Source organism: Bidens hawaiensis, unplaced genomic scaffold (assembly GCF_021521415.1).
Source record: "Bidens hawaiensis isolate Kalapana, Puna unplaced genomic scaffold, B.hawaiensis_p1.1 tig00022382_1, whole genome shotgun sequence".
Lineage (NCBI taxonomy): Eukaryota > Viridiplantae > Streptophyta > Magnoliopsida > Asterales > Asteraceae > Bidens > Bidens hawaiensis.
In genome coordinates, this window is record NW_027493491.1 from 342,457 (window position 1) to 364,612 (window position 22,156).

At 36.6% G+C, this 22,156-nt stretch overlaps 1 protein-coding gene and 1 pseudogene across 2 annotated transcripts; both read left to right on the forward strand.

Moving 5' to 3' along the window:
• The first annotated feature begins 1,037 nt into the window (after positions 1 to 1,037).
• On the forward strand, positions 1,038 to 8,820 carry LOC143565513 (glycine cleavage system H protein 2, mitochondrial-like). The gene is made up of 4 exons (XM_077052470.1): positions 1,038 to 1,113; positions 7,652 to 7,738; positions 8,200 to 8,459; positions 8,593 to 8,820. Exons 1-4 carry the CDS (start codon positions 1,038 to 1,040, stop codon positions 8,716 to 8,718), a joined length of 549 nt encoding a protein of 182 aa, XP_076908585.1. The 3' UTR covers positions 8,719 to 8,820.
• Positions 8,821 to 14,056: 5,236 nt separating this feature from the next.
• LOC143565511 (protein NAP1-like) lies at positions 14,057 to 22,118 on the forward strand (annotated as a pseudogene). The gene is made up of 22 exons (XR_013141082.1): positions 14,057 to 14,498; positions 14,584 to 14,658; positions 14,741 to 14,821; positions 15,633 to 15,713; positions 15,816 to 15,898; positions 16,002 to 16,086; positions 16,180 to 16,305; positions 16,453 to 16,560; positions 16,700 to 16,970; positions 17,076 to 17,208; positions 17,288 to 17,398; positions 17,493 to 17,571; positions 17,661 to 17,854; positions 17,925 to 18,070; positions 18,164 to 18,245; positions 18,338 to 18,448; positions 18,520 to 18,646; positions 18,750 to 18,889; positions 18,976 to 19,072; positions 19,651 to 20,642; positions 20,740 to 20,952; positions 21,557 to 22,118. The product of XR_013141082.1 is annotated as a protein NAP1-like (transcript).
• The last annotated feature ends 38 nt before the right edge of the window (positions 22,119 to 22,156 follow it).

The following is a 22,156-nucleotide window of genomic DNA, read 5'->3' on the forward strand; positions in this document are numbered from 1 at the left end:
TGGGAGAAAACATTTCATATTGTTTCTTAAGATGGTGAAGTAACAATATATTAAGCATGTTACCTATAATGTGGCATTGTGTATAACACAATATAACTGTGTATGACACAATATATGTGTGTATAACACAAAGCATTGTGTATGACATAATATAATTGTGTATGACACAATATATGTGTGTATGACACAATACAAGTCATATATAACACAATATAAATTATATTACACAATGGAGGTAATATAACACAATGTAAGTTATATATGGAAAGTTTGAAAATAATAAAAATAAGAAAGGAAAGAAGCCCCCCCCCCCCCTCTCACCCTTGTCTTATTTTATTATTATTTTAACTTAGTGGGTACATACAAGAGAATTGATTGGGTGCCTTTCATAACCTCCCAACTCTCTCTCTCTCACACAACACAAGACTATTACACAAGTAACCAAAACTCTCCATTTTTCCTCCCTTTGTTCTTGAGTTTGGCCAAGGAAAGAAAGGAAAGGAGTGATTTCAAGTGTAAATCCTAGCTAATCAAGGTGTGTTGTTGGAGTTTGGGGTATACAAGCTTGAGGAGCTTCTCCGTTGGAGTTCTTGCCCTTCCATCATCTCCTTCTTCACCCGGATTTGTTCTCTTGAAAGGTAGTCTTACATGCATGAACTTTTAGTGTCATGCATGTGTTTGATAGTATGTATTTCGTATTTGGATCCGGGCTCGGGTTTTGCATGTATAAAATTGGTTTTATACACTATAAACTAACAAGACTTAAAACTAATTTCCGCTGCGTTTTTCATAAAAATGGGGTTTTATAACTTTGATAATCTTGTTAAAACCCAACACCGACGTTTATAAAAGAAAAATAGCAACCTTAGCCGGATATCAACGCATTAACGCTAATGAGGCCCATAACCCTTTCAGAGGAGCCGACATCGCGGTATCTATCAGTTCATGTGCGTCTTCCAAGTTAACGAAACACTAAAATAGCTGAAATAATAATCTGAGCAAACCGAAACAAAACGACATATCAGAAACCAATCTACATGCCTCACACGGCAGCAAGGTACCAGAACGCGGAAACAACCGAGAAACCATCGTTATTAAGTCCCATGACAACAGGTGATTCGTATTAAATATTACTATTTTTTTATTATTCTTTGAAACCATCAACTGTCATTGTAAGAGGTAAAAGCTATTTCGTGTTTTATTTTTGAGATCATACACTTAGAGCATGTGGTGCGAAGCCATTGTGATTTAGTATGTTGGGGTGTCATTATTTATTGTTTATCCTCCAACTACTCTACTTAGTTTTGATCAAAATAGTTATGGATTAAAACTATGAGAACGGCATTATCAAAGTAGTTTGTAATGTTATAGGTTTGAACAATCTAAGCTATCGGTGTCCGCTGTAATTGGGATTTTAGATAAGATAATTTGTAGTTGATGTGTATATGGCGTTGATTTGTGATGAGATGACCTATTTTATAAAAAACTTTGGTAAGATGGTAGTTTTTCATAAATATTTCTATATACAATACGATAAAAATGAAATTATGTCTGTTTTTCATAATACTTAAAAATTAACTTCAATTTGGGTTAGTTATATTATATGACTTTTAGTTTTAAAGTACTTGCTTATATTTGTGTTATCTACACAAGGTGCAAATAGGAAAGAAATTGACACATTTGTCCAGGAGTTGATTCAGAAGCATCATCTTAAGGTTTAGATGATACATGAAATCAGGTATTTAGTAAAAAAAATAAATTAAAAAAATGACAAGTTGAAGTGCTTCAACATTGTATCACAAAAACATATGCTTTAACTGAACTCACAGGTCCTATGAAGTATGAATACATGACAAACACCCCCCCCCCCCCCCACTTTGTTGATTATTAGTGTATGTTTACCCGATTTCGCCTGAAACTTTTTATACGTAGGGTAAACTTACCCGTTCACATCTGAAAATTTTGACCCCCCATTCGCGTTTCATCAAAACTTCGTCACTGGATATGCCATGTAACAAATACATCATCATTAACACCCTCATACGACCCCCACCGCGTAGCGCGGGCTCCTACGCTAGTGTCTATATATATATATATATATAAATTAGTTTCATTGCGGGCCTACTCAAGTTTGGTATTTGAAGCCTTATCAAATAACAACAATTTAAGGTATAGCTTGGGCTTGAGCGTGTTAAATCGTGACACGAGTCAAGCTTTTAACGAATTAATTATGAGTAATTCATAGGTGGATCAACTTTGTTTTGACCCTAATCATTGGTAAAGCTCATTCACATTCATAATCAACATGAGTAATATGATCTTCATCAAATTTAACTAATATAGCATTTATTTATTTATTTTAGTTAATTCTTTTCATGCTTGCCTAAAAACAATGATCTAACGCTATTTGTAGTGGAGGGCTACAAAATAGGGGCGATTATTAACACGCATCGTCACGTCAGCAAATGAACGCTTTTTTTAGATGTAGTGGTGTTGTAGCCCAAAAATCGCCCCTGACTTGCCATTGGTTTATTTAATAAAATAATATACGGCTTGCCTAAAAGACCAATAATCTCATAAGATTTTAAAATTTAAATGTCAAATAACTTATTTGAAACAAGGTTTATATTTGAGTTTATAAATTGGTAGATATATGGTACATTTTGCATAACAAAAAATCTTATGAAATTATTCACATTAAGTTTGTATCTCATTCCTTTTTCTTTCGTATCTCTATCTCCAAAATTTAAAAATGTGTATATTAGGCATTTCAGTTTATACCTCTAGCGTAAAAGAAAGAGGAAAAAAACATATAGATAGAGAAAATGACGTAGAAGGTTAAATGAAGTTTAACGATAAAAAGATAATTTATAAGACAAAGCATTATTAGAGATGAAGGTTCCGATAGAAATGCTTGGTGTTTAGATATGCTTAAGTAAAAATTGTTAATTATACGCGACTTAATAAGAAATTAATTATTCTATTTGCATAGTTTTATCCTTTTGTTTAGTACTCGTGACAACATACCAAAAAATAATAATTTGGGGCTTGGTCTTGATCTACACTAATATTTTGAAAGACAAAATGGCAAAAGACGTACTTTACGTTTGACCTGATTTTCATTAGACGTCCTTTAATGAAAGAAATAGCAAAAGGCATACGTCATGTTTCAAATTCCTTTCACGTTAAGTCCTTTGACACTAACCAAGTTAATTTTTCTCGTTAAATCTAGACATGTGCAGGGCATGTGAGGGTAGTATTGTAATTTACATGTTATTTAATACTTGAAAGGAACATGATATATTTAAAAATAAAAGATAATTCTCTCAAACACACACCCTCTCTCTTCTTTCTCTCTCTACTCCCTTTCTTTCCCTCTCTACCCCATAGATTCCACCGGACCACCGCCGCACCACCACACCTGCAAACACCAACTACGGTGGTTCCCGAAACCCGATTGTTTTATTGGAGGATGAAACTAGATTTCCGGCAACACGGATCCCACCACCTCGTTCTGCCACCAACTAACCTCTAGCAACCACCACCATCTACGCTTATCACTGCCACCACACCTATCACAACCACCGCATAGATCCATATTCGTGAAGATTCAGTTTGTTTGTGTCGAGGCTATGGGAGAGGCGATGCTGGCACCGGCACCGACGACGAAGACAGCGGTGGTCTTGGTGGGTTTTTTCAACCTTCTTGTTTGGACTTTGTTACCTTCTCACCATTTACTCTTCCCTTTGTTTAATTTACCAGCATCTAACAACTCAGAGCCATACAATCTCGCCGGAAAAAAAGCCCCAAATTTCAAACCCTAGAACCCATATATGTTCGATTCTACTTGCTCGGGCGACCTACAGTGAGGCTCCATGCTCACAACGAGGAAGGGAAGTGACGATGCGGGTCTGAAAACCCCATACTTCTAATCTGCCACAGCGTTCGGTGAGCACTGCCACTTCTTCCGTCGGTTCGCCGGCACCAACCCGGCTCCGGATCCAAGTTGTTTGAAAACCCCATGTGGAATCCACCCCACCCATCTGGAATTAACACAGCCATGCAGTTTAAATTCCTTGCTTTAATTTAAAATAATAATAATAACTTACAGGCGGTGTGCTGGAGATTGGTTCCCGGAAATGAGTAAAACGCCGCCGTTTCAAGGGCTTTTCTTATCGGTTTTGATAGTGATTGATTGGATGGTGATGATGAAGATGATGGGGAGGGGATGGTGATGATGGATGGCAGATGTGTGGTAGAGGTGTGTGTGTGTGTGAGTGTGAGAGAGAGAGAGATGGATTATTTGTATTTTTTTATTTTATTGAAAAATAAAAATATTTTTTCAAAAGGTCAAATGTTTTGTTTAATTACACAAACAGTCCTTAAAGGGGTAAAATGACCACACTACCCTCATGTGCAAGGCACATGGCCAGATTTAACAAGAAAAATTAACTGGGTTAGTGACAAAGGACGTAATGTGAAACAAATTTGAAACATGAGTTATGCCTTTTGCTATTTCTTTCATTAAAGAACGTCTAATGAAAATCAGGTCAAACGTAAAGGACATCTTTTGCCATTTTTTTTGTCTATTTTGAAATGATAACCAACTCAAGGGCTATTTGGTAGCCTCTTACTAAGAGTCTTCCTCTTAATCAATTGACATTAAGTGTGTTTGGTTCACCATAATGACATCTATGAATCGATCAGCAAATCTCTTACCGTTAAGTTTTAAAATGACGCCGAATAAAAATTTTACCGCTTTATCCTTTCATATGTGTTCAAAGCCCTTAGTCTACCATTCATCACACATCGACATGTTCGGCACCTACTGGCTTAGAGTAACCTAACCATTCAGACATCTTACTGGTTCAGCACTTACTGGTACATAAATTGTAAAACAACCCCTCTCTTTTACTATTAAACCGAATCAAGAATCATCAAATATGTAATTCGTTTTGATTGACAAAATGGCAAAAGACGTCCTTTACGTTTGACCTGATTTTCATTAGACGTCCTTTAATGAAAGAAATAGCAAAAGGCATAATTTATGTTTCAAATTTGTTTCACGTTACGTCCTTTGTCACTAACCCAGTTAAATTTTTTTGTTAAATATAGTCATATGCAAGGCACACGAGGGTAAATTCGTCTTTCTACTCCCTAAAGGACTATTTATGTACATTACTTAAAGTTTGGGCCATGATGAAAAACTAAAGAAAATAAAAATTAATAAATATTTAATATATATATATACACACACATATCCTTTGGATAGAGGTACGATGTGCCTACATCCCACCCTCCCCAGACCCTACCTATAGCTTTGCTGTCGGTGGGATTTTACTGGGTATGATTGATTGATTGATTGATATATACACACATATATATATTTCTCTCTCATATACTCTCTCTCTCTCTCTCCTCCCTCTCTGTCACACTCTCCAACTACCACAGCCACTACCACGACCACCGGTCGCCGCTACTAGCGGCAGCCGCCACCACCTCTGGTCGCCACTACCATCTCCGCTGACACCCCTATATCCCTTAATTTTTTTGTGCAAGAACTCCGGGGTACTGAACTTGGGGTTTATAGGGTTTTAATTAAGTTGCAGGTGGAGTGGTAGGCAAAGAAGTCACCGGTAATTTTAATCGAGTATTGCAGAGATCGTGGTTACCGGGGGACTGAACTTGGAGTTAGGGTTCCGGCATGGACTGAATTTGGGGTTGGGATTCCGATGGAAGGGAAGGGGTGGTGGCAGCGGCTGATAAGGAGGGGGAGGTCAGCGACGATGGTAGTGGCGACCGGCGACGGTTGGGATTCTGATGGAACGAAACTTTGCCGGAGTTCGCCGGAGTTCGTCTGAATTTGGGGTTGGGATTCTGATGGAACGGAACTTCGCCGGAGTTCTTGCACAAAAAAATTAAGGGATAGTAGGGGTGTCGGTGGCGATGGTAGTGGCGACCGCAGGTGGTGGCGGCTGCCGCTGGTAGTGGCGACCGGTGGTCGTGGTAGTGGTTGTGGAAGTTGCAGAGTGTGAGAGAGAGGGAGGAGAGAGAGAGAGTATATTTTAGAGAAATATATATATATATATATATATATTAAATATTTATTAATTTTTATTTTCTTTAGTTTTTCATCATGGCCCAAACTTTAAGTAATGTACATAAATAGTCCTTTAGGGAGTAGAAAGACGAATTTAACCTCGTGTGCCTTGCATATGACTATATTTAACAAAAAAATTTAACTGGGTTAGTGACAAAGGACGTAACGTAAAACAAATTTGAAACATGAATTATGCCTTTTGTTATTTCTTTCATTAAGGACGTCTAATGAAAATTAGGTCAAACGTAAAGGACGTCTTTTGCCATTTTGTCTGATATTAAACCGAATCAAGAATCATCATGTAATTCGTTTTGATTCGATGTTAATTAGGTTGAAAGTAACCGAATAATATTCGTGGTTGGTGAAAGGAAAATAATAATAATAATAATAATAATAATAAATAATAAAATGAAAAGAAAAACAAAAGTTGGTGGGCTTAGAAAAAAGAAAGTGCACAACACAAACACACACACACACACAGAGACACCCACAATATCCACTATCACTATTGTTTTGTAAATCAAAAGAAAGAGGAATTAGTTGGGTTGGGGAATCGTCAAATCAATGGCGGCGATGGCATCAACAGTGAAGAGGTAGGTCCCAGCAGAGCCCAGTTGGTCCCGCAAGACTCACCTTAAACAGGGACGTCTGCGCAGAGACCAACTGGATCCGCAGGACCAACCATGCTCAGAGACGTGACGTCCTTACGCGCAGTACGCAAGCTGTTCCCGCAGGAAATGCCTCCCATGGTGAAGGACTCCGCCTGTTCCCGCAGCCTCGGATACAAGCCATGAGGGAAGGCCACCCGCGCAGCATGGCTACACGCACTAGGTACTTAGCTCTCGATCATTCAGTGTCACCTGAAGGAATGAGCAAAGCCGGGAGCAATCCCGCACAGAGGCGGGAGGGGGAATACTCCCGCGAGCCAGTCTGTATACTGAAGGACCTTTTACTGTACCTGACGAGGTATGGGCGAAAGATCTGATCAGGGATACGACAGCTCACTGATACAGTATGGCGAGCAGCATGCTCCTGTACTGTATCACTATTAAGCCGCTGCCTACTCACCAACTACTGTCATACCACGTGCGTAGCCGGCAGTTGGTGGAAAGGGAATAGTATACAACAGACCTGGTCACTGTCAACCGCTGCCTACCCACCAACTACCAGCAGGGCACGTGCGTAGGCTACTGTTGATGAACAGGAACACTGTTGCAGCCGGCCATACCTCCTTGGAAACCTACCTTCGGCTATAAATACCCCAAATGGTATGATCATAAGAACATAACATATCTTACTACATTATCATCATATTATACCTGATATCTGCCCTAGCAATCTCTTAATATACTTTTATATTTAAAGAGCAATCTAGTCTGATTCTCACGCCGGAGGGTGGTCACAAGGAGGAACCCCCCCCCTTCTCAGTGACGAGCTCACGGTGTCTGTTTTGCAGGTTATCAGAAGAACCATCTTCCAAGGGTCTAACCCCTCGTGGGAAACAGCTATCCAACCCCCAGGTTACCAGTAATCTGTCTGGGGTCCGGTTAGTGTTTCTTCAAACAGGAAGACTATTCTGGGCTTCTAAAGCTGCTTCTTACCTCAAGATCTCTACCTTCAACAGAGCCTTTGCTTCTGGTAATCCTTCGTCACCTTTATTCATTTCACAAAACCCTTGATCTGTCGTCTCCTTACATTCAAGATCTGTAACTTTTTATTCAATTCATTTCATTAATGTTCACCCAGATCGAATGATTTTAGTTAGATTGCCGGATCATAGGTTTATAAATAAACGCTATGTAATGGATTCATTTTATTAGGGTTGCATTTGAATGTCCGAAAATACAAATATCAAATTTCTGGTACTAAATATTGTATTGAATCTATAGGTATGGTACCCATACTCGTTACAAATGCTATGGCATTCGTACCAAAAATACGGATACCTAATTTTTTATGAAAAGTGGGTACTGAATACCAACTTGTCTTTTGAATCACATGGTTTTTCATTTAACCTAAAAAACAGATGCCAGATCCTGAGTATCTTATCTTATTCTTGAATAATTTTAATTAACTTGTTCTTTTTTGAAATGTGTTAGTGGTGAAGGATTTGAAGTATGCTGAGTCACATGAATGGGTCAAAGTCGACGGTAACTCAGCCACTGTTGGCATCACGGACCATGCTCAGGACCACTTAGGAGATGTGGTTTATGTTGAGTTACCGGAGGTTGGAACCGCTGTGACTCAAGGCAACAGCTTTGGTGCAGTCGAGAGTGTAAAGGCCACTAGTGATATTAATTCCCCTGTTTCCGGGAAAGTTGTTCAAGTCAATGAAGAACTCACTAGCTCACCTGGCTTGGTAAGTTAACCGGTACACTTTAGGCTGTTAAACTGATAAGCGTCTAACAGTCATCATCAAAGTTTTAAAGAACAATTAAAGCGTTTGTAGTAGTGTCTGAAGTATGGAAGTTAACTATCTGAAACGGTTTCAGGTGAATGGAAGCCCGTATGAGAATGGGTGGATCATAAAGGTGGAGATAAGTGACACGAATGAGGTGAACTCGTTAATGGACTCTGAACAGTACTCAAAGTTCTGTGAAGAAGAGGATAACCACTAGAGTCAACAATGTATGTCGGTTGAGACCTGTGTTTTACTTCTTGTCATGTGGGATTTAAACTGTTTTTGTTTTGTGCGTTTGACAATTGCAGTTTTTGCTTCAAGTTTATAATTCAAATGGGTTTTTGTTGATTGGCGGCGATCTGTTTGATCAACTCGATATTGCTTGATTGATTTTCTTGGTGGCCATAACTACCTTATATGTTTGGCAGTTTGTTTTTGATATGTTGTTCACCTAGTACTTGAATGTGTTGAGGTTTTTCTGCTCGTATTTTTGGGTTGACTGAGGGACCAGAGGATCCAGAGGGCCATCGATGAGGATCCTCTACTCCTTTAGATTAGCAGGACTTGCCTTTGTGGCCCGAACAGGCGGATGGTGATGTGACTTTCACGCAGAAGGCGAACCGAGTTGATTTCAAGTTTTTTGTACATGCTTCGAGTTATGTGAACAACACTAACTTCGAACCTCGATGAGGGGGAAAAAAGCTAACCAAGAGTGATATGTCTCCAAGAGAGGCACATTAACAAGATTGAAGTCAGGTAAATGGGTTGAATGCAAACCAGCAAATCACACCATCTCTTACCTTAGCCGCAGATGATATATGCTGACAAATACTTTAACCAATGAGATTTACTCGCGTCTAGTACATATTTTTTAGAACAATACTCACACGCATTCTATTCCTACTCCTAAATCTACTCGTTTATCCATCACAAGGCTAGTAACCTCAACCACTTGGGAAGAAACACTATTATGTAAACATTTTGGTGCCATAATGCTACAAGCCCTTTAGTTTTAGTACGTGTCTAGTACATGAGCACGTGAAAACGATATGCACTCTGCTCCATGAAAATGTGCTCAATATGAATATGCACAAGTAGTTTGTTAGAATCTTTTCTGCCTACAAACGTCAACACTCCATATTCGTGTATGCATTATATATCTCACTATACTCGGTCTTCTAGGCGTGCGGACCTGAATCAAGTCGTTCCTTATCTTGCACGTACACAAACTTGAGCATTGGAGCAGTTGGGTCCCCTCTAGCGTCTTTCTCGTCCCAACGCTAGAACCTTGATCAATTAAGATGGAGCCCTTTGTGAAATTGCAGATTTTGTGCCATCTGTGCACGTCAACTAGGTTCCAAATGATAACATGGTTGGTGTAGTCCACATCTATGGACGGTGATGAATGTCCATACACACTAAAGATAATAATTATAATGTGAAACTTCTGAGAGTTCTCAGCATTTAAAAATGACAATGTAAAAAAAATAAGTGATGCCTAGACTTATAGGTTTATATTATTGCCAATGGCGGATATTTATTCGGGCTGAACCGGGTCGCGGCCCCATCATGTTTTTCGTTCGGTAGTGTCTTTTTTTCGAAAAAAATCAAGAATATATATATATATGTATGTATGTATGTATGTATTGAGTCCGGCCCATCCATATTATTTGAGTCCGGGCCAAGCTTGATTTTTTATAAATATAAAGTTTGTTTAAAGCCGAAGATCATAAATCGTTTACGAAATAAACGTAAAGATAAAGAAAGGAAGGCTAAGAAATAAAACTCCATAAGACCAACCCAAACCCAAATAAACTTTACAAAAAAACTAAACATTAAGCCCAAAATCCAACCCTAACATATGGTTGATGTTTGAACACAACAACAAATGGAGGTTCCATTGTGCGATGGCCGTTGTGTGAATTACTGACTTATGAGGTTCGGGACAGAAGTCAAAACAAAAGCTGAGAAGCAAGCAAGTGAATTCATGAAATCGTTTTGATGTGAAATCGATTGATTGATTGGGTACTGTCGTTGTCTGCTGAGGCCTGATCAGGTTCAGAACTGACTCGTGTGGGAGTGAAATCGATTAATCGAAACAGTCAACAAAAGCAAGCAGGGACCATGTTCGGTAATTCGCATTTCACCATTTTGTATTTCTTTCAATTTGGTATGTTAGGGTTTGGAATTATTGCTTGACCCGACCGAACCGAATTGCCGACCCGATACTTCGAAGTAGGAAAAAATATATTTGATTGTCGTGACTTTCGGCCCATCCATACCAAATGCTCAAGATCCGCCATTGATTATTGCAATTTTTTACTTTGGATTTGGTACTCCTTAAACCAATTTCGTAACATAATCCTCAACTCCGTTCCACGTCTCCACATGTGTTTCGTATTGGAGAGTCAGTATAATCAGAATGCTAAGCTTAGTTAAACAGGACAGGACAAATACATTGACGATTTCATTAGAGATGCTAGTGATCGTAACTAAAAAAGAAATCAACCACTCCGTAGATTTTTGCCTTGGAAAAGTAATGGGTTCATGCGTAATAAACTTTAACTAACACTAAGGTAGTGTTTGGTATGAAGGAATGGAGGTTGGAATGAAATGAATCATTCCAAAGGAATAAAATTAAACATGTTTGGTTGTCATTTATCAATTAAATGCATCATTCCAAAGGATTGCAATTCATTCCATTTAGGTAGTGTTTGTTATAAATGAATGGAAGGTGAAATGTAATAAGCCATTCAAAATGAATGAAAAAAAACATGTTTGGTTACCATGCATGAATGAAATGGATCATTTCAAATGGAATGAAACTCCTTCCATTTTTAGGATTTTCATTCCTTTGGGTATGTGTGTTTTTTTTTCATTCCTTTAAGGAATGAAAAAGTCAAAAAGTCAACATCATTATTACTATTATAAAATTAGAATTATATTATTATTATTATTATTATTATTATTATTATTTTCTAATTATAGTTATTATATTATCATTGTTGTTTTGTATATTATAATATAACTTTATTATATTAGAACAATTACTACATTATCAACATATTTTATTTTTAAATTAGAAGAGTTAACATTTCACAACGCATATACAGTTTAACAATCTCGTTGCAGCACGAGGTCCTAAAAATACTTATTATGAATATTCATTTATTATGAATACTATTTATTTATTATTATTATTACTAATCAAAATATTAATAATGATAAAGTGATTAATCATTCCATTCTTACATGGTAACCAAATATGACAATGGAATGGTAATGATCCATTTCATTCCATTCTCCATTCCATTACCACGTTCATTCCATTCCATCCCTCATCTATTTCATTACCCCGTACCAAACATACCATTATAGTTTTTTTTCATTCCTTAAGAGAATCCGTTATTTTTTCATTCCTTTAAGGAATGAAATGAAAAAAGTCACCAATAATAATAATAATAATGTTATTATAAATATTATTTTTTCTCTATTACAATATAACTATTATCATTATTATAATAACTATTTTGTTATCAAATAATAATAATAATGTTATTATCAATGTTATTTTTTCTCTATTACAATATAACTATTATCATTATTATAATAACTCTTTTGTTATCAAATAATAATAATAATAATGCTATTATCAATATTATTTTTTTACATATTAATAATGAAAATAGTATGTATGTTTAGTTTACTATTTAAACAAAATAATATAAAGTGATAATTAATTTCATTCATGTATGATAACAAAATAAGACAATGAAATGATAATGATCGATTTCATTTCATTCCTTTGTCTATTCAATTACCTTATTCATTCCATTATCTCGTATTAAATAGATCCTAAAGTAGTAAAATGAAGGATGTTTAAAAAATAGGGTTTGAGAAACATTGTAAAAGAAAACCATGATAGGGTAGATATGGAAACTAAACTATGTTTATAAAAGTCCAACACATTACTGTCACTTGTTATATCACCGTCTTTTTTCTATCGCTTTCTATCATTTAATCATTAGGTACCATTTGTTTCTTGTTAACTTGTATCATAAGCATACACTAACTAAAGTGGTAAAGTATATTAAAAAGAAATCGTTATACATTTAAAAAATGTACAAAATTTAATGAAGAAATATTAAGTGTCTTCGTATATTCTTTCCAAAGCAACAATAAAGGTAAGTTATGACTTATAATGTGTTAGACTACAGATAAATGAGTTATGACTTATAACTCATGCAACCTGTTTTGATGTTTGATAACTTGTTTGACTTGTTTAGATAAATGAGTTAAATTGAGCGCAAATCTTTTTATGTTAGAGTTGATGTATTAAACACACATAAACGATAGATAGCTTAACACACATCAATTTCGTAGGTTAAGAAAAGCTATTTTACCTTTTTATATACAAATCTTTTATAATATTAAATTTACAACAAACAAATTGCAAGTTCCGAGTAAGTGCTCTGCACAGCATATATCATCATTACACCAACCAACCTCCTCATCATTCTCAACTCCCTACTATACTACCGTAACTCTATCACCTCAAATATCCAGATCTATCTGTAATATAATATATAATATAATTCCCCAAATTTTCATCAACAATTGTCATCAAGGTACATACAATACAATACAATACAATACAATACAATACAATCTCTCTTTCTTCTTCTTCTTCTTCTTCTTCAATCGTCATAGTTAACAGATCTCCGCTAGTTTCAAACGCACACTTGGTTAGTTGAATGCAGATGCTATTCGTGACCAAATTCTGTTGAAATTGGAGTTTTAATTGTCAATTTTATTTAGAATTAAGATCCAATTTGATTGATTCCTTGCTAATTTGACGCCTGTAGTGAAATGCACATGACATGTGTCTGAACTTTGAGCCCTAATTTTGCAATTGCATACATGTATTGACTTCATGGACTGAGGGAGAAACAGGACCAGCTTATGCTTCGGCTTAGGGCTTCAATTTTATCGCCTTATTCCATCCGGTTTATAAACTTAATTGTAAACATCATCTGTCACCAAATTTCCCTCATTTGCGTTAGGATTTTTAGTCTGCGAGCAGCATTTTACTATGATATTGTACATAGATAGATTAAACTTATATTATCTGGATAATTATTGTTGCAAATACAGATGTTATTCCTGAGCAATTTTTAACGAAAATGGAGTGTTAATTGTCAATTTATTAAGTGTTAATATCCAATTAGATTGATTCCTTGCAAATGTGATGCCTGTAGTGAAATGCACATGACTAGGGTTTTAAGTTGAACCCCTAATTTTGAAATTGCTTACATGTTTCACTTTAGGCTTTCCATCTTATCTGCTTATTCTAGTTTGTTTACAAACTTCATTGTAAACGCAACTTTGAGTTGGATCTGTGACCAAATTTCCCCCATTTGCATAAATGCCCAATTGTCTGAGGATTAGTGTAAAGGTAGAATTTTCCTGTAGAACATAAATAAACAAATGTTATGTTATTGTAAATGCATTCATTTTGTTCAACGGTTTTCTTGAAGCGAGTTATCGTATTTCAGATAAATTGAATTGGATTATACAAAAGCCATGCAAATGCCAAAATCTAGACTAAATTTATCAACACAAGAAACATTATCGACTTCCCCTAGAGCAAGGGAAGTTGAAGGTCCTTCAAGATGGAGTGAATACTTGAGTCAAGAAACGGGAACTCCAATGCCGTCTAGAACCTCCCGGAACAATGGTTCAGAAGTATCCTTCCAGCTTCCTGGAGTATCACATAAGGGGTTGAACATGCAATGGGTATATCAGCTTACGCAAGTTGCACAAGGATTAATGGCGAAAATCTATAGATTGAACCAAATCTTGGATTATCCGGATTCAGTTGGTCATGTGTTTTCTGAAGCGTTTTGGAAAGCGGGTGTGTTTCCAAATTGTCCAAAGATTTGTATCCTGCTTTCGAAGAAGTTTCCAGAACATCATAGTAAATTGCAGCTTGAACGTGTAAGCATAAGATTGTTTGTTGGGATTTATTTGTAGTTTTCTTTTTACTGCAGGAAAAGTTAAAACTGATAATAACTCTTTTTAGGTTGATAAGGTTTCTTTGGATGCTTTAAATGATCAAGCTGAAGTTCACTTACAAAGCTTGGAACCATGGATTCAGGTTTGGAGTTTACTTTATTAATTTCCATGATTATTATGCTTATTAAACATTTGTTACTTTTTTTTAAATATCAAATTTGTAGCTACTTCTTGATATGATGGCGTTTCGAGAACAAGCTTTGTGACTCATATTGGATCTCAGCAGCACTGTCATTACCCTGCTGGTAAGTTACTGAATATTTCTAGGTCTGTAAATGAACCGAACCCACATGAACGGGGCTTGTTCGTGTTCATTCATTTAACTTTAACTGAACAAACGAATGAACGAACATGGACAATTAAACAAACGGATTTGATTGTTCATGTTTGTTCAAATATTTATGTTCACTTGTTAATATAAAGGAACGGTTCAGGAATATAAATGAACGAACATAATCGAAACCTACCAAAAGTGAACATAATCCCAAGTTACAGTGCGAAATACCATGATCGTTACATCCAATAGTTCAATAGCAAACAAAGATATCCAAATGAAGGTTATTCAAATACGCAATTCAAATTGATTTTAGATTCATTAGTAATGTATATATTTGAACCAATATTTAAACAATTAAACAAGCAAACATAAATTAATGGATATAAACCAACGAACGAATATAAATGAACGTTCATGAACATAAAGGAACGGATTAGACTTGTGTTCATGTTTATTTGCTTAATTAAATGAATAAATAGCTGTGTTCATGTATGTTCGTTTGTTATTAAATGTACAAACATGAGCTAACCCCCATCAAATGGTTCACTGAACATTCAGTTTGTTTACATTACATTTCTGCTATAATTATTAGAAATGCATATTTTGTGATAATTGCAAAATAAGCAAAACACAATTTATCATCAACAATTGAAACTATAAAAATAGATTAACTCATAAATATTTTTATTTACCATCAACCTATAACCATAAATATTTTGTAAAGTTGGTTTCTGATCACAATTTCTTATTATACTTTGTTTTTTTGACTCTGTTTGCAGCCCCATCAGAATTCTCTTATCTTACACGGATTTATGGATCTCTTTTGTTCATTTGTCCGTGTCAATCTCTTTGCTGAGAAGGCAAGTCTGTAGGCCATGTATGATGGATGTTTTTCTTATTGTTTATTTATTTTATTTGTCATCTGGTATTGACTGAAAATTATTTATACTGTTTGACTACAGTTGCCAAGGAAAATGTTGCTCCAAATGTACAACCTTTTCCATGCCATCTTGAGAAATGACAGAGACTGTGATTTTTATTATAGGTATCATTATTGAGAAAATGACTTCTTATTGTTTAGAATTATCTAAGTATTTTCATCTGATCGGTAACTCCCCCGTTGTCCCCCCCCCCCTCTGAATTAACAGGATGGTTCAATACATAGATGCATACGATCCACCATTGAAGGGGTTGCATGAAGACCTGAGTTTTGTTAGTCCTCGCATTGGGGAGGTAATTAGTAACTTAGTTTGCTTCTTGATTTAGCTTATGACTGTCTTTTAATACTAATTTTCTGTGTGCTAACTGCTAAACCATTTATTATAGGTCTTGGAGGCTGTGGGTCCCATTATCTTTTTGTCTACAGATACACGCAAGCTTAGAAACGAGGGTTTTCTGAGTCCTTTTCATCCTAGATATCCCGACATCCTCACAAACTCTGCACATCCAATGGTCCTCATTTTTTTTGCATTACAAATATAGCACACATTTATGAGATCATAATGATCTGTATATTATAATTACATATGGATTCACTCACACACACACACATGAATCTTGTGTGGGTTTCTTATCCACTTTAGGTTTTGTTTTTCACAGAGAGCTCAAGATTTAGCAAATGTAACATCGTATAGGGAATGGGCACTGGTTGGCTATCTTGTCTGTCCTGATGAGCTTCTTAGAGTAACCAGCATTGATATTGCTATGGTGCAATTTTTGAACTTTTGAATGTGTTTCTATTTGTTTATATTATTAGCACCTATGTGTAGTTAGAAGTATCCAAAGCTATTATTTTCTGGCTGTACTTTACAATCTTCTTGCTGATATTTTCTTGCGATATGTGCAGGTTGTACTGAAGGAAAATTTAGTTCTTACTTTATATAGGGATGAGGTAATCACTATATTATAGCTGATCTTGACTGTATCTCTGTTATATTTGAAGAAATTAATGATTGTTTTATTCTCGTAACACAGTATATATTGCTGCATGAGGACTATCTGTTATACGTATTGCCACGAATATTGGAATCAAAGAAAATGGCAAAATCTGGACGTACGAAGCAAAAAGAAGCGGATTTGGAATATAGTGTCGCAAAGCAAGTTGAGAAAATGATAAGGTATTAAAGAAGTATTGCATGAAAACAATAATAATAGCTTGCACTCTTCTATTTGATAAAATGTAATTAATATTTACCGTTTACATGATTATTTATTTACTGCAGTGAAGTGAATGAGCTAGCGGTCTTATCTTGTGATGCAATTCATCATGAGAGGAGAATATTATTAAAACAAGAGATTGGAAGAATGGTTCTCTTCTTTACAGACCAACCAAGTTTATTGGCTCCTAATATTCAGGTATGTTGTACATACTATAATATTTTTCCATAATTCTTTTATAAAGTTTTTGAACCGCTGCAACTTGCTTGTTTTACAGATGGTATTTTCTGCACTGGCGTTGGCACAAAGCGAAGTCTTATGGTACTTTCAACATGTTGGAATTAGTTCTTCAAAATCAAAGGCCAATCGTGTAGTAGCAGTAGAAATAGTATGACATCATACATCATGATATATTCTTTTTCTTTATTTTTATGACCAGTTCAAGTAATAACAAGCTTTCATTTTACAACTTCTTGCTGCAGAATGCAAGTGATCCCACTATAGGATTCTTGCTAGATGGAATGGACCGCCTTTGCTGTCTTGTACGCAAATATATTGCAGGTAACAATGCAAACTGTTAAAATCTGTTATATGCTTGTTATTTTTTCTTGTGAGATTTACAATATTGACACTGGAATCTGGATATGCAGCGGTGAGAGGATATGCTTTATCTTATCTATCATCATCAGTGGGTCGGATTCGGTTGTTGCTCAACACGCCTGGTATGGTGGCACTAGACCTGGACTCCACTCTAAAAGGGCTTTTTCAAAGAGTGGTTGAGCATCTTGAGAATATTCCAAAACCTCAGGGTGAAAATATCTCTGCCATTACCTGTGATCTATCGGTAAGTGGTTCATTTAATCATGAAAGATTATTATATCGGTTAGTTTACATATTTTACTTACAATAAGCAGGAATTGCGTAAAGACTGGCTATCAATTTTGATGATTGTTACATCTGCACGGTCATCTATTAATATTAGGCATTTGGAGAAAGCAACAGTGTCTACTGGAAAAGAAGGATTGCTATCTGAAGGGAATGCTTTATACAATTGGTCTAGGTACTCTATAGTTTAAATTTGGAAGTTAGTTACTTAGTATAATTATGTCAAATCTTATATTATGCTAATTGGATGTGTCAACTGTCAAGCCAGATGTGTTGATGAACTTGAATCTCAGCTTTCGAAACACGGGAGTCTGAAAAAGCTCTATTTCTACCATCAACATCTTACAACTGTATGCTTTAGCTTTCTACTTGAATAATAATAATAATAATAATAATAATTATATTATTATTATTATTATTAATATTAACAACGATGATACAGGTTTTTAGAAATACCATGTTTGGACCCGAGGGGCGGCCCCAACATTGCTGTGCATGGCTCGGTTTTGCTAGTAGTTTTCCAGAATGTGCCTCCACCATTGTTCCAGAAGAGGTATTTCTACTCACCATAATTTATGAGAATCGGGTCAATTCAAGTTTGACCCGTTAATTGGTTGAATGCAGCTAACTAGAATTGGTCGAGATGCTGTCTTAAACGTTTGAGTCTCTAATCGAGTACATAATGGGAGGATTGGAAGGGCTAATCAACATCCTTGACTCTGAAGGAGGTTTTGGTTCTTTGGAGATGCAGGTTAATCACTTCTTACCCATTACAAACTACAAGTTAATTATCAATTAGTATTAATTATCAAATATTCATGCGTAAGACTGACGATAAATGGTTAAATTATCAGCTTCTTCCAGAGCAGGCAGCAATTCTCATGAACATGACATCTAGACTTTCTATTCCTTCAGCAAAATCTCCAAGGGGCGTATCTGGTTTGCAGTTGCCAGGCCATGAAAGTTATCCTGAAAATAACAATTCCATTAAAATGTAAGCCATCTGAGCATTATTATATGTTTTCTGAGTGTCACAGTGTCACACAAGCATTCGTGTATGCTATTTGTGTCTGTTTGCAGGTTAGAAGCTGCAATGCAAAGGTTAACAAATCTTTGTTCAGTTTTAAATGATATGGAGCCTATTTGTGTTTTGAATCATGTATTCGTCTTGAGGGAGGTAAGATCAGTCATAACCCAAATCGACTCGTAAAATATTAGGATTAGATTCATATATATAGCTTACAAATTGAAAATTTTCATATATACCCAACCAAAACTAAAAATATCATATATACCCAACTTTAATGAACTTTACTTAACGATCGTTCTACCCCGTTCCATTATATCGACGATAAGCAATCCATATAAATCTTCGTGTCTCCTCTTTTGTTCTCTCAATGGTAAATAATCAAACAGTCAAATCTGTATGCTGAACTTGAATGTATGTATGCTATAAAAAAAGTGAGAAAGTTAAATATAATATTTTGAGAAATAAGTTAAAAGCGGGTTTAAAAAAAGCTAAAACGGGTAATAAAAATAAATTTGTAGTTAAAGATGGGCATATATGACATTTTAAAGTTTAAGAAACATAGGGTAAAATGGTCACTTAGATTATTATCAATGAATTGGGTATATTTTATATTTTAACTACTTTGTAAGCGCATATGTGATATATTTAGTTTTGCATGGGTACGTATGATATGTTCCCTTATTATTATTATTATTATTAAATGGGTCAAATTTGTTTGAACTCAGTACATGAGAGAATGCATACTTGGGAACTTCAGGAGAAGGTTACATGCAGTATTGAAATCGGATACCGATCTTCAACGACTCACAGTTCTTGAATCACTAATCCGTAGACACGTCAGCATAATCCACCTGGCAGAACAACATATCAGCATGGACCTCACACAGGGTATGCGTGAAGTCTTGTTAACCGAGTCCTTCTGTGGGCCCGTTTCATCTTTACACACATTCGATAAACCCGCCGACCAACACACCGGGTCTGCCATCGAGGCCGTGTGCAACTGGTACGTTGAAAACATTGTGAAAGACATTTCAGGAGCCGGGATTCTCTTCGCACCGCTTCATAAATGCTTCAAAAGTACCCGGCCCGTTGGTGGTTATTTTGCAGAGGCGGTAACCGACGTTAAAGAACTGCAAGCCTTTGTCCGTACCTTTGGCGTGTACGGAGTTGACCGGCTTGACCGGATGATGAAGGAACACACAGCCGCCCTTTTGAACTGCATTGACACGTCACTAAGGGCAAACCGGGAAGCATTAGAGGCGGTTTTGGGCAGCATTCACTCGGGTGACCGTATAGAACGAGAAGCAAACGTAAGACAGATAATCGATGTGTAAACTGTTATTGGGTTTTGTATTCAAGCAGGTCAAGCCATTGCTTTTGACTCACTGCTAGCAGAAGCTGGTGGAGCCGTGCTTGCTGACGGTGCACCGTTGATACACTCGTTGTTAACCGCGGTTACAACACATTTACCCGTTGAAATACCCGAGAAAAAGGAAATTAGGAGGATGAGACGGGTGGCTAATGGTGTCGGGGTGGCGGTTGATCATGATTCTGAGTGGGTTAGAGAAATATTGGAGGATGTTGGTGGTGCTACTGATAATTCATGGGGGTTGCTGCCTTACTTATTTGCCACTTTTATGACTTCTAGTATTTGGAATACGACTGCCTTTAACATTGATACGGGTGGGTTTAACACTAATATTCACTGTTTGGCAAGGTAAAGTGCTTTGTGAGATTCAACTAATCGATTAAATAACAATATTAATACATTAATAATTTAATGGTTTTTTTTTTTGTCATACTTTGATTGGCAGGTGTGTTTCTGCTGTGATTGCTGGAAGTGAGCTAGTTAGAGTTGAAAGAGAGTATAGACAGAGACGGTTGTATTCAAACGGCCATGCTGGAGACACTGTGGAGCCTGAAATGCCAGATTACGCGTCTGTTGAGTCAAACATAAAGTCAACCATACACCTCTTTGTCAAAATCTCCGCAGGGATTGCACTGGATTCCTGGAATGAAATTGACAGGTAAAATGGGTGGTTATTGTGTCAGGGTCGAAATGGCAATTCTTTTGTACGGGTCATGCAGGTTGGTTTGACCTGATAATCACCAAATATGATTAAAAAAATTATATTATTTCAAGAATAATCTCATCATCATCGTACTCAGTATATCCCACCAATAGCAATGCTATGGTAGGGTCTGAGGAGGGTAAGATGTAGACAACCTTACCTCTACCCCATAGGGATAGAGAGGCTGCTTCCGATGAGACCCCCGGCTCGATAGTGGTTTTGCATCAAGCCTTGGACATAAGGCACATAGCACTCAATCATCGGGACACCGGCTGATTGGTGCATGTGCCCTTGTCTTTCGGCTATCAACGCCACCACATGATGCCTGATTAACCTTCCCCCACTTTTAACGTTATTTTCACGAGATTAGTAAAATAACGTCAAAATTAGTGCAATTTTACTTTTGCCCACCCGAGAGTTCACACATATATACATTATATGCGTGCACCGCCAGCAGGGCATATTTCAAGAATAATCTAATTTCTATAAAATCACTTAGGAAGTTTTATACTTATATGCATTAAATCTAGACTTCAAAGTCATATATTTATTCATGCAGGTCTCATATGGTGGCTAAGTTAATATTTTTGGACCAATTATGTGAAACCTCTCCATACCTACCACGAACGACACTTGAAATGCACGTTCCTTACGCAATCCTTCGGTCAATATACAGTCAATACTATGGAAATTCCCCTTCTAACCCTCTGGCACTTCTAAGTATATCGCCACGCAGTTCACCAGCTATCTCTGTGGGCCATGCTTCACCTGCCATTAGGCATCCTTATGGTGACTCAACGCCATGATTCAGGTTACTTCAAGCCTGGATCAGCACACGGTCCAGATCAGCCCTATGATGGGCATACACGAGGTGCTGATCACAAACATAGAAATGGAAGACGGTCTGGTCCGTTGGATTATAGTTCCAGTCAGAAAGTGAAGTCTGTTGAGGGGTCGACATCTGGCAGCCGAGGGCTCAGTCCGTTGCCAAGGTTTGCTGTGTCAAGATCGGGTCCCATTTCTTACAAATAGAGCGGTTATTGTAATACAAATCATGTATGCGTTATTCTCGTACCAGTGTCTTACTTTGAGTGAACAAGTTAGTGAATTTGAGTTTAATCAATGAATGATACTATGTTGTAAGCATAGCTGCAAACAA

What these genes read in the sequence shown, in the direction of transcription:
- LOC143565513 (XM_077052470.1), top strand. Translation starts at nt 1,038, where the DNA reads ATGCCTCACACGGCAGCAAGGTACCAGAACGCGGAAACAACCGAGAAA. An exon ending in CAACAGAGCCTTTGCTTCTG is followed by an intron (nt 7,739 to 8,199) that starts GTAATCCTTCGT and finishes GAAATGTGTTAG; the next exon opens with TGGTGAAGGATTTGAAGTAT. An exon ending in TCACTAGCTCACCTGGCTTG is followed by an intron (nt 8,460 to 8,592) that starts GTAAGTTAACCG and finishes AAACGGTTTCAG; the next exon opens with GTGAATGGAAGCCCGTATGA.